Below are 12,531 nucleotides of genomic sequence, written 5' to 3'. Positions count from 1 at the left end.
ATCAGCCGCTGTCCTTTGCCTTCCAGGTCCAGTTTGGCCATGCTGGGGCCTGTGCCAACCAGGCTTCCGAAACTGCAGTAGCCAAGAACCAGGCCTTGAAGGAGGCAGGAGTGTTTGTGCCCCGGAGCTTTGATGAGCTTGGAGAGATCATCCAGTAAGGAGCCCTTCCTTCCCCAATCGATCCCTTGGCGGCGGCAGGTCCCCAGCATAGCGGCATATCCAGTTACTTCTGTTCCCCCTTGAGCTTCTAGCACGGCTATGTGGAAAAGCATGTTTGGTTATAGGAGCAGCAGGTCCTGGCCATCAGGCTCATTTAGTTTCTGAGCGCACCTGCTCGGCTGAGAGTTGGTGGCCATAGTGAGGCATGAGCACGGAAGTGTTTCTGATCATAGAGTTGTTAGATGACCTATTACTTTCCCTTTTCTGTTCTTTGGTGTTTTGAAGTAGGATCTCTCCCTAGTCCAGGCTGCCCTGAAAATTGCCTGTGTGGTCTCAGGCTGTCCTTGAACTCATAGCAGTCCTCCTGCCTCTGCCTCCCGAGTGCTGGGATTAAAGTTGTGTGCCACCACGCCCGGATCTCTCCTTCCACCTCCTGAACCTACTTGGGCTGTTCCCCTCTGCCCTGCCCTGGTCCCTGATTCAGCTTCCTATCAAGCCCAACAGAGGTGGGGACTGCAGGAGCGGGAACAAGGACGGCTTTGGTCACAACTTGTTTTCATTTAGTTCTCGGGAAGCTTCAGACTGCTGAAGCCCACCATGTTTGGATGAGAGCCTAGAATTATATCTACGCGAAGGATAACATGCCTGCTGCCTCTCACCCCTCCCAGGTCTGTGTATGAAGATCTCGTGGCCAAAGGAGCCATTGCACCTGCTCAGGAAGTACCGCCTCCAACGGTGCCCATGGACTACTCCTGGGCCAGGGTAGGTACCTTGGAGGTCTGGGTGGGCAAGGAGGGCATGGAGGACAAAGGTGGTGAGTTGTGAGTTGATTTGGCTTGAACTAGAAACCAGGCTCCCTTCCACTAGGCATAGTAACCGTCTCAGGCTTTTCTCGGGGGCCTTAGAAACCTGCATTATTAACATATAGCTTCCAGTCAGTGTGTGCTGCAACCAACCAGTGTAAGCCCGTGTCACCCACATCTGTCACCTGACCTGGAATCAGGATGGAGGCATATAATGGTTTCTTTGTGTTCATTAAGAGATTCCAAGGGTGAAATAAGAGGGACTCTGCTTAGTTGTCTTTGGGGGCATATAAAGAGATTTTTCAGCTAAAGGTGACTTTGGCACTCAACTTTGTAGCTGCCTATTTGGAATCCTGTCTCAGTCCCCTGCTGCCCCACATGTGCACCAGCCTAGGCTACCACGCCCAGCAAACTAATTCTCCTGACATGCAAGGACTCTTAAGATACCTTTTAAGACTTTTTAAATTGAGAAATTCCATAATTACAGACAATAAACCATGACAATTCCTTCTCCCCCACTTTCCCCTTCACAAATCCACTATCATATCCCCTCTCCCTCTCAGTGAGTCTCTTTTATTTTGATGTCATCATCTTTTCCTCCTATTACGAGGGTCTTGTGAAGGTAGTGCTAGGCACTGTGAGGTCATGGATATCGAGCCAAATTGTGTCTGAACAGTTGCATTGAAGCAGTCCTCCCGTTCCTTTGGCTCTTACACTCTTTCCCCTACTTCTGCAATGGACTCTGAGCCTTGGAAGGTGTGATAGAGATATCTCAGTGCTGAACACTCTTCTGTGGTGTCTTTTGAGTCATGCAGTGGTCACCGCCAGCTGAAAAGACAAGCTTCTTTAACCAAAAGTGAGAGTAGCCTTAATATATGGATATGAATGTTAATAAAAGTGCTTAAGGGGCAGTTTGGTGAGCATAATATATGCATTTAGCCAAACAAGAACAGGAGTTACACTTTTTTTTTTTTTTTTTAGTCATTGCACTTTTTAAAAAATATTTTAAAAAATATTTATTTATTAAGTTGAGAGGGAAAGAAAGAGGTAGAGAGAGAATGGGCATGCCAGGGCCTGTAGCCACTGCAATCTCCAGAAGCATGCACCACCTTGTGCATCGGGCTTGCATGGGTCCTAGAGAATTGAACCTGGGTCCTTTGACTTTGCAGGGAAGCGCCTCAACTGTTAAGCCATCCCTCTAGCCCAGGTGTTAACACTCAAATTTATTTACACCAGGTATGGTGGTGCATGCCTTTAATCCCAGCACTCAGGAGGCAGGGGTAGGAGGATCACAGTGAGTTCGAGGCCACCCTGAGACTACATAGTGAGTTCCAGGTCAGCCTGGACTAGAGTGAGACCCCACCTTGAAAAACCAAAATTAAAAAAAAATATTTACTTATTTTAGAAAGGGACAGATAAAGAGAATGGTCACGCCAGGACCCCCAGCCACTGCAAACCAACTCCAAATGCATGCACCACCTTGTGCATCTGGCTTACATGGGTGCTGGTGAATTGAACCTCAGTCCTTAGGCTTTGCAGGCAAATGCTGAATTACCAAGCCACTTCTCCATCCCAATACCATTTGTTTGGGTGCTGGGGTTTGAACCCAGAGCTTTGAGTATATTAGGCAAGCACCACTGAGCTGCGTTTCGAACCCTTGTTTTGCTCTGAGATGAGGTCTCATGCATTTCAGGCTAACCTCAAACTTAAAAAATTCAAGGATTACCTTAAACTTTTTGGTTTTTTTGAGGTAGGGTTTCACTATAGTCCAGGCTGACCTGGAATTCACTATGTAGTCCTCCTACCTCTGGCTCCCAACTGTTGGGATTAAAGGCGTGCACCACCATGTTTGACCAACTTTTTTTTTCCTTTAGTAATATTTTGTTGTTTATTTGAGAAAAGAGTGAGCATGGGCATGCCAGGATATCTTGTAGATGCAAATGAACTCCAGATACTTGACTCCGCTTTGTATATCTGGCTTTCCATGGGTACTTGAGAATTGAATCCAGGCTTGTAGTCTTTGCAAGTAAGCAAACCCTGAGCCATCTTCCCAGCCCAACCTTGACCTTTTTTTGGTTTTTCAAGGTAAGGTCTTGCTCTATCCCAAGCTGGCCTGGAATTGACTATGTAGTCTCAGGCTGGCCTTGAACTCATGGCGATCTTCTTTCCCCTACCTCCCAAGTGCTGGTATTAAAGGCATGTGCCACCATAACCAGCCCCAACCTTTACCTTTTTTTTTTTTTGTTTGTTTTTTTGAGGTAGGGTCTCACTCTAGCTCAGGCTGATCTGGAATTCACTATGTAGTCTCAAGGTGGTCTTGAACTCATGGCGATTCTCCTGCCTGCCTCTGCCTCCCGAGTGCTGGGATTAAAGATGTGCACCACCACGCCCAGCTGCCTTGGACTTTTTTGATCCTCCTGCCTCCACCTTCCTGGTGCTGAGGTTGTCTAAGGTGTGTGCCATTAGGCTCAGTTTATGTGGTGTTGGGGTTTCTACCTAGGGTTTTGTGCATGCTACGCAACCACTCTTTGCCAGCTGAGCTACATCCCCAGCCCAGACATCAGTGTGAAAAGATCCAGTGACCCATTAGAAAAATGGGTTGGATTTGGTCTTTCAAAATTAAAACACAAACAACAAAAAAACCCACTCTTCACCCATGATACCAGGAACCAAAATAAAACTGATAGCAGTTTCCCCATAGGGCCAGCAGAGATGAGATTATTCAGTCAAACTTGGTGTTTGTTCAGCTGTGAGGAAAGGTTCTGGTTGCTGGGAATGGGAAGTGGCATGACCTTCTGAAAGGCACTGGAGCTGTGTGATGAATTCAGAAGGTTCCAGCCTTGTCGCCCAGCAAGTGCATGTGTAGAAAGCTGCTTCTGAGACATCTGTGTGTCCACTCATTTTCTTGAGTTCATGTTTATGATCGGAAGTTATCAGTGGATTGTGATATTATGATGAGAGGCACCATATCCACTTGGACTGGTGTGGTAGCACCCGCCTTTGATCCCAGCACTCGGGAGGCAGAGGTAGGAGGGTCACCATGAGCTCAAGGCCATCCTGAGACTACACAGTGAATTCTAGGTCAGCCTGAGTGAGACCCTACCTCAAAAAACAAAACAACGACAACAACAACAAAAAAAGAATTCCCTTTGGAGTCATTCTTTGTTTTTCCTAACCAAGTTGCCTGGTTCCTGAGCCTGTCCCTATTCTAAGCCTTGTTTATTCTGCAATGTCATGAGCAATGACTGCTTTGTGAGGGTCAAGTGAACCACTGAATGTAAACTGTCCAGTGCACCACCTGCCGGCAGATCTCAGTGAAGGATGGAGACAGTTCTGGTGCCACGTGGGTACTGTGGGCATGATGCTGCTATTTTCTGTACCCTAAGTGGTCTTTTCACAGGGCCTTTCCTCTTTCTGGAGAGGAGCGTGGGAGTTACTGCTTGGCCCCCAGAGTGGCCAGCCCATTCCTAGGGTGCTGTAGCTGTGTGTGCACAGCCAGCCAGCTGACTGGGAAAGGCCTATGGTAGTCACCACACCCCTATGTCCTTCTTGCCCCCACTCTACTCAGGAGCTGGGCTTGATCCGCAAACCTGCCTCATTCATGACCAGCATCTGCGACGAGCGAGGACAGGAGCTCATCTATGCAGGCATGCCCATCACCGAGGTCTTCAAGGAGGAGATGGGCATTGGCGGTGTCCTTGGCCTCCTTTGGTTCCAGAGAAGGTGAGGCTCGGAGAGCGGACATGGTAGGGTCCTGGGGTAGTGGGCATAGACGCAGAGACAGAGGGCTTGTCTAGCACCGTTGTATGGCTGCAGGCCCACTGAAAGGAAAGAGCCAGTGCTTTTTGTTTATTAATTTTTGGGTGGTAGGGTCAGACCTGGACTTCACTATGTAGTCTCAAGGTGGCCTCTGACTCACAGCATTCTTCCTACCTCTGCCTCCCGAGCGCTGGGATTAAAGGTGTGCATCACTACACGCAGCCTTTTAATGACATATATACATACATATACGTATACACACACAACTTACACGCTGAAAACCGTTGGTGGAAAAATATTCAGAGTCTTTGTTTTTTACATTTAAAGCCATGTCTTTCTATAAGAGCAGAAAACTTTGTATGTACAATAAAGCAGTGTGCTTCAGGGCATGCACTGGCCTGGGATCTGAGCTGAGCTGTTCTAGGCAGCATTTGTTAGTGCTGCATGGCATGATATGCAAAATGCATATTTTGTGTTTTTTAGAACCAGGGCTGCAGCAAGTCACATGATCCAGTGCAGGAAAACACTGCCAGAAACACCTTGGATTCATCACATGGTTGATTTTGAATTTTTGCAAAATTTCACATTAAAAAATTTTTGTATTTTCAGATTTTTACTGCCCTCACATTGATTATATCCTCCCCCACCCATCCACACTCCTGGTTTAAGAAGCTGGGAATAATAACCACTGCCTAAAGGAGAGATTTCAAACCCTGGCTGCTGTTTTCAAAGCAGTATTCAATAACAAACACCGGAGCCGCTCAAGAATCGGGAGGGTCTGAGACGTGGGTTGGGAGGTGATGGTCATCTTGAATTGCAGTGACGTAGTCAAGGATGTGGGAGAAAGTAGGAGTGTGGCCTTGTCGCTGTAGCTCCTGCTGTTCAACTTCTCCCTTCCCGTCATCTTCACGCACCCTCTAGGTTGCCCAAGTACTCATGCCAGTTCATTGAGATGTGCCTGATGGTGACAGCTGATCATGGGCCAGCTGTCTCTGGGGCACACAACACCATCATCTGCGCTCGGGCTGGAAAGGACTTGGTCTCTAGCCTCACTTCAGGGCTGCTCACTATTGTAAGTCTGGCTGTCCTGGCAGGGGAGGTGGGAGTGCTGGGTTATGGTGTCCTGCTGCTTGAACGAGTCCTTGGGTGTGAGACCCTGGGCCCTGCGGGCTGTTCAGGCACCCTGGGGTGGTCTGCAAGGCTAGAGAAACCTTCGTTACTGAGGCAGTGTGTGTTTCATCTCACAGGGTGATCGGTTTGGAGGTGCCTTGGATGCAGCAGCCAAGATGTTCAGTAAGGCCTTCGACAGCGGCCTGATCCCCATGGAGTTCGTGAACAAGATGAAGAAGGAAGGAAAACTGATCATGGGCATTGGTCACCGGGTGAAATCGGTGAGTCGCTGCTCTTGTTAGGAGACGTGGGTCGCCTGCGGGTGTTGATCAACGGGAAAGTGTGTGCAAGCTGGAGTAGCCACAGTCTTGAACTCCCACCACGCAGAGCTGGGGACCCGAGGCAGGTGCCACATGCAAAGTGGCCGTCTTTCCCAGGTCTTAACCCAGATTGTCCTTAGCAGCTTCCAGTTCATCCAGCGGTGAAGCAATGTGAAAATACGCTCGGGTGGATATTTTTTTAGCTTCCTCAAATGAACTGTCTAGGAGAAGGAACCAAGGTCAGGGGCAAAGGGGACATGTCAGTTACCTACCACCAGCCGTGACAAACGCCACCCCATCTGACAGCAGAGCTTCGTCTCCTGTTCTTGCTATGTCAGCCGTGGGCCGTGCTGAGGGAGCAGCCCCAGTGTGGGGTGCGTTGATCTCCTATCAGGAGGAATCCAGCAGTGGCACTACCAGCCCAGGCTGACCTGAAACTTACTCTGTAGTCCAAGTTGGCCTTGAACTCATGGCAGTCCTCCTTCCTGAGCCTCCCCAAGTGCTGGGATTATAGATTTGAGCCACCATGCCTGGCTTTGTGAGAAGGCTCCTAATACTTCCCCTTGGAAATTGGAGGTTCACTGTCTCTCCCTTCTCATTGGCCAGAGCCAGTCTATACCAGACATTTCTGGGAAAACAGAGCCATAATTTTAGGGCAAGCTCCATTGCAGGAATCTACTGTCAAAAGACTGAATATTTTATTTTTTAATATTTTATTTATTTGTTTTATTTGAGAGAGAATGGGCACCGCAGGGCCTCTAGCTAGTCTAAATGAATTCTAGAAGCATGCGCCCCCTGTGCACCTGGCTTATGTGAGACCTGGAGAATTGAGCCGGGATCCTTTGGCTTTGCAGGCAAACACCTTAGCTGCTAAGCCATCTCTCCAGCCCAAGACTGAATATTTTAAATGGCTAATACAGTCTCAGGGAGGGCTGACAGTCCTCTGTGTCCTGATACAATGTCACTGTCAGGTCAGCATATTGGGATTTAGGATGTATCTGAATCTCTCATTCCCCACTGACAGGTGTATTTGTTGCAGGTCTGGAGTTTTTTTGTTTGTTTTTGTTTTTTTGTGAGGTAGGGTCTTGCTCTAAAGCCCAGGCTGACTTGGAATTCACTATGTGGCCTCAGGCTGGCCTTAAACTCACAGCGGTCCTCCTCAGTGCTGGGATTAAAGGCATGTGCCACCACACCTGGCTAAGTCTGGAGTTTTTCCAAGATTTTGAGGGTGCGTGTCTGCCCACTCCCAACATGTGCATGTTTAGTATAGAACTTACAGATTGACTAGATGACAGCGTTAGTGGGCAGCCTGGCTTGTGGCTGGAAATAAGTCTTTGGGTTGGAGAGAGGGTAAGTCCAGCCCCCTCCTAATTTTATAGACCATGGGTAAATTTGTGAACAGCATGGGGGGGGGGGTCAAAGGACCACCTAAAGGTTGCTTGAGGCCTGCCTGGGTGAGACAAGGGAAGACATCATATCTGTAGCCTCACAGTAACATCACCATCAGGGCTGCATGGAATTGGACACGTGGATCAGGACTGTTAGCTCCAGAATAAGATTCGGGAAACTTAAGTCAGACACCATCCTGGGTGTATTTCTGTGCAGCCTGATGCTTTTTGGAGAGGGGAGGAGGGAGCGTCACCCTCCTGGAGCTGCCCTGGACTCTTGCATTTCTTATGCTCTCACAGTGGGTGCCACCTGATCTGGCAGCAAGGCTCCAGACAGGTCTCTCAGAGGAAGAAAAAAAAAGAGATATGGGTGATTCTTGTCCACACAAATAAAAGCATCCTTTGGTAGCAGTGTCTGAGTGGGTTTTTCTGTACCTTTGGATTTTTTCTAGATAAACAACCCAGACATGCGAGTGCAGATTCTCAAAGACTATGTCAAGCAGCACTTTCCCGCCACCCCGCTGCTTGATTACGCCCTGGAAGTGGAGAAAATTACCACCTCAAAGGTAGCAAAGAACCCCTGAGTGGTTCAAACTTCACAGGGGACTATGGGAGCTGTAGCAGACAGATTCAGGTTCGCTGAGATGAACTTCCAGACCGAGTACAGTTATGGAGGAAGGGATATTTATTGAAGCTTACAGATCCAGGGGAAGTTCCATAATAGCAGAAGAAGCTGTGGCCTGTCTTCACAGGCCCAAACAGAGAGAGGGAAGTACAAGCCCAAAAACCAAAAGCCACAGCACACTTCAGGAACTCCAGCTAGGCACACTTTGCATATCTTTAGATTGAAATCTGAAACCCACCTTCAGATCCACCCAGTGACATTGCCTCCGGCAAGGTGGCTGCTGATGCAAACTACAAATAACTGAACATATTGGGGGCCACCTATTCTATTCAGACCACCACGGGAGCCATTAGGCCAGCTTCAGAATCATTATGTAGTCAAGGATGGCTTTGAATTCCTCCTCCTCCTGCCTCCATTTCCTAAGACCAAGGTGCTACCACACCTGCCTCAAATAGGACATTTATTTTTATTTTCAGAATACTTTATTTACTTATGTGCAAGCAGAGGGGATGGAGGAAATGGGCATGCCATGGCCTCTTGCCACTACATAGGCACTGCAGATGCATGTGCCGCTTTGTCCGTCTGGCTTTGCATGCCCACTGGGCAGTCAGGCCCAGGCCATGAGGCCTTGCAAGCAAGCACCTTTAACTGCTGAGCCATCGCCATAGCCCCGTCAAATGTCACAATTTTAGAGGGTGTCAAGATTGGTAGCAGTCATGTTAATCTCCTAGGTAGTTTTCAGTACAGTCAGGTCGACCATTCAAATTAACAAATTAACCATCATAGTGGTAAGAGTGAGAACTGATCAACGCTTGGGATTTTTTTGGCTTCCCAGAAACCAAATCTCATCCTGAACGTGGATGGTTTCATTGGCGTTGCGTTCGTGGACATGCTCAGGAACTGCGGCTCCTTTACTCGGTGAGCGCTGCGGCCGTTTCCTCCTTCGGCATTGCTTGTCCTTTCTCCCAACTGTAAGGGGATTTTGGAAGCATGAAGAGCATGTATAAAACAACCCGGAAAGTTGCCTCTAATTCTACCACGGAAGCGCCCCACTTCTTCGAAGCCAGAGGGTTCTCCCTGGGCAGAAGTAGTGCTGTCTGCATGAGGCATTTTATTTTTATTTTATTTATTTGAGAGTGACAGACAGAGAGAGAATGGGCGCGCCAGGGCCTCCAGCCACTCTCACACAAACTCCAGATGCGTGCGCCCCCTTGTGCATCTGGCTAACGTGGGTCCTGGGGAACCGAGGCTTCACAGGCAAGCGCTTAGCCGCTAAGCCATCTCTCCAGCCCATGCGTGAGGCATTTTATTTTTTTAGTTTTTTATTTTTCTCAACTTTTATTAACAACATTTTCCATGATTTTAAAAAGTATCCCATGGTAATACCCTCCCCCCCAACTTTCCCCTTTGAAATTCCATTCTCCATCATATCCCCTCCCCATCTCAATCATTCTACTTACATATATACAACACCAACCTATTAAGTACCCTCCTCCCTCCCTTTCTCTTCCCTTTATATCTCCTTTTTAACTTACTGGCCTCTGCTACTGAGTTTTTTCCTTCACGTGAGGCATCTTAGAGCTGTAATTGTGTGTTGCAGGGAGGAAGCTGATGAATATGTTGACATTGGAGCCCTCAATGGCATCTTTGTGCTGGGCAGGAGTATGGGATTCATTGGTGAGTTGTCTTTTGTTGTTTTAGGTTTTGCTGTTTGTTTTTTTTTTCCACCCTTTTTTTGTGTTCTAATCTTCCCACAGTTCAGAGATGTTACATTTTCTTTCTTTTACTGCAAAGGAATTCCAGAGGCATGCACAACATTGTGTGCCTTGTGTGGGTCCTGGGTGATTGAACCTGGGTCTGGGTCCTTTGGCTTTGCAGACAAGCGCCTTAATAACAGCTAAACTATCTCTCTATTTTCTTTATTCCCATTCTCTTTCTTTCGATCTTTTTTAATTATTAATTTTTAAATTTTATTTATTTTATTTTTTATTATTTAGTTGAGGTGGGGGAAGAGACAGATAGAGAGAATGGGCGCACCAGGGCCTTTAGCCACTGCAAAGGCTTCACAGGCAAGCACCTTAACTGCTAAGCTGTCTCTCCAGCCTTCCTTTTTCTTTCTTTTTTCTTTTTTGGTTTTCAAGGTGGAGTCTCACTGTAACCCAGGCTGACCTGGAATTTACTATGTAGTCTCAGAACTCACAGAGTGCTTCTGCCTCTGCTTCCCTAGTGCTGGGATCAAAGGCGTGCATCACCACGTCTGGCAGCTGGTTTTCTTCCTCCCTTCCTTCCTTGTTTTGCCCAGCTCACGTGGGTAGCATGGAAATTGAACCCAGGTTTGCAGGCTTTGCAAGCAAGTGCCATTAACCAGTGAGCCATCTCCCCAGCCTTTTAATTAGTCTTATAATCCTTCCTTTAGTCTTCTATTCTGTGGTGTAATTTCCATTGCTAGCGCAGAAAAGTGGAATTGAGCCAGGCGTGGTGGCGCACGCCTTTAATTCCAGCACTTGGGAGGCAGAGGTAGGAGGAATACCATGAATTCGAGGCCACCCTGAGACTCCATAGTGAATTCCAGGTCAGCCTGGACCAGAGTGAGACCCTACCTCAAAAAAAACAAATAAATAAATAAATAAAAAGTAGAATTGAAAATTTAACAGTAACTCTCATGGCCAATTGTGACTGCCCTGTCTGTGGAATGGATTTGAACTTCCCCATCTCTTCATGGTGTTTTGTTGTCCACACCCGTCCCCCAACTCTGCCTCCCTTGCCCTGTGCTGGGGGTCAACCCCGGGAGGGCCTCGTGCATGGTAGGCAAGCACCCTACCCCTGAGTCACCTGCCCCAGCGTCTCACCTTTTGTGTGTCAGGAAGAGCACCTTCCCCCTCTTGGCCCCTCACCCTGCTCAGGAAACTCATGGAAAGATGCCTTGCGCCATTTCAGGACACTACCTGGATCAGAAGAGGCTGAAGCAGGGCTTATACCGTCATCCGTGGGATGACATCTCTTACGTTCTTCCGGAACACATGAGCATGTAACTGAGCCAGGACCCAGAGCGCGGCGAAGAGAAGACGAGACCTCCTCCCTGGGAAACAGCATGCAGACAGCTGGCGGCGGAGCCCATCGTGGATGAGCCTGGAACAGAAGCAGCCGTGGGTGTGGAGGTCTGGAAGGCCCACAGGCTGATCAATCCCCAGTCTACACAGAGAAGCTTCGTATTTTTTTTTATAAGCGTAGAAATAAAGGCAAAGCCAATACTTGTGACATTTGCTCTGCTACCTGCTGTATTTATTCTGTGGAAGCAATTAAGCATCGTCAAGACGGCGTTCTTCCCTGTAGGACGGTCCAGTGTCGCTTTCTTTTTCCTATTAATTTTTTTTTTTTTTTTTTTTCGCTTGGAGGAAGGGAATAAAACTTTCCAGGCTTGATACTGTGTGATGAAAGGACCCACTGATGTCTGTTTTCACTTCCCTTTCTTCCTCCTCCTACAACATGAAGAACATTGTATTCACCTGATTTTCAAAGGATCATTTTCTATGTTACATGTTAAGGATTTATTTAGTCTCCCACTGAAACGTTCTGTGTTGCAGATCAACATCTGCCTATGTCAGGGTGGGGTGGGACCATTGCATTCTTAGCTATTGTCAAAAAGTATGTGGAGTCGTAACTTAAAATGTAAAGTTGTAACATACATATGTTTAAAATGGAAATGCAAAGCAAAAAACTGTGAAATGTCTTGTGTCTTATGTTCTCTGTATTTAGGCAGCTGGCTTGTCTGTTACTGAAGTGTGGGTCCAAAGACTTGTCTGTAGCCACTTTGCATCTGTAACCCACAAAGACGCTGGGCAGCTGCCATCTCCGTCTCCTGTATTATCATGTTTGGTTTAAATAAACTATGTAGTAACAATGAAGGTATATTGCTGTCTTGCGTTTCTTTTTTTTTTTTTTTTTAATTTATTGTTGAGAGAGAAAGACAGATAGAGGGAATGGAAGCCAGGCATGGTGGCGCATGCCTTTAATCCCAGGGAGGCAGAGGTAGGAGGTTCTCTGTGAGTTCCAGGCCACCCTGAGACTACATAGTGAATTCCAGGTTAGCTTGGGCTAGACTACCTTGAAAAAAAAGAGGGTGTGCCTTGGCTTATGTGGGTCCTGCGGAATCCAGACCTGTGCCCTTTGGCTTTGCAGGCAAGCACTTTAACTGCTAAGCTAGCCTTCCAGCCCCTGCATTCTTTTTTTTTTTTTTTTTAGCATTTTTCCATGATTATAAAAAAAAATCCCGTGTTAATTCCCTCCCTCACCCCTGCATTCTTTTCAGCTGTGCTTTTGGTCTCAGCATTTTAACCTCTTGAATGTGATGGTTTGATTCAGGTGCC

General features: G+C 47.4%; 1 protein-coding gene across 3 annotated transcripts in view; it reads left to right on the top strand.

Moving 5' to 3' along the window:
* Acly (ATP citrate lyase) overlaps positions 1-12,073 on the top strand; it is a 53,522-nt gene extending 41,449 nt beyond the window's left edge. For all 3 annotated transcript variants that reach the window (XM_045158189.1, XM_045158187.1, XM_045158188.1), the window contains 9 exons: positions 27-154; positions 828-921; positions 4,531-4,685; positions 5,643-5,793; positions 5,969-6,112; positions 7,992-8,105; positions 9,000-9,082; positions 9,765-9,841; positions 11,102-12,073. In XM_045158189.1, coding sequence (XP_045014124.1) covers positions 27-154; positions 828-921; positions 4,531-4,685; positions 5,643-5,793; positions 5,969-6,112; positions 7,992-8,105; positions 9,000-9,082; positions 9,765-9,841; positions 11,102-11,196 — 1,041 coding nt within the window. In that variant the 3' untranslated portion in view covers positions 11,197-12,073. The remainder of the gene's footprint in view (positions 1-26; positions 155-827; positions 922-4,530; positions 4,686-5,642; positions 5,794-5,968; positions 6,113-7,991; positions 8,106-8,999; positions 9,083-9,764; positions 9,842-11,101) is intronic.
* The last annotated feature ends 458 nt before the right edge of the window (positions 12,074-12,531 follow it).

This window comes from Jaculus jaculus, chromosome 9 (assembly GCF_020740685.1).
Source record: "Jaculus jaculus isolate mJacJac1 chromosome 9, mJacJac1.mat.Y.cur, whole genome shotgun sequence".
NCBI classification, from domain to species: domain Eukaryota; kingdom Metazoa; phylum Chordata; class Mammalia; order Rodentia; family Dipodidae; genus Jaculus; species Jaculus jaculus.
This window is presented reverse-complemented; position numbering and strand designations above follow the sequence as displayed.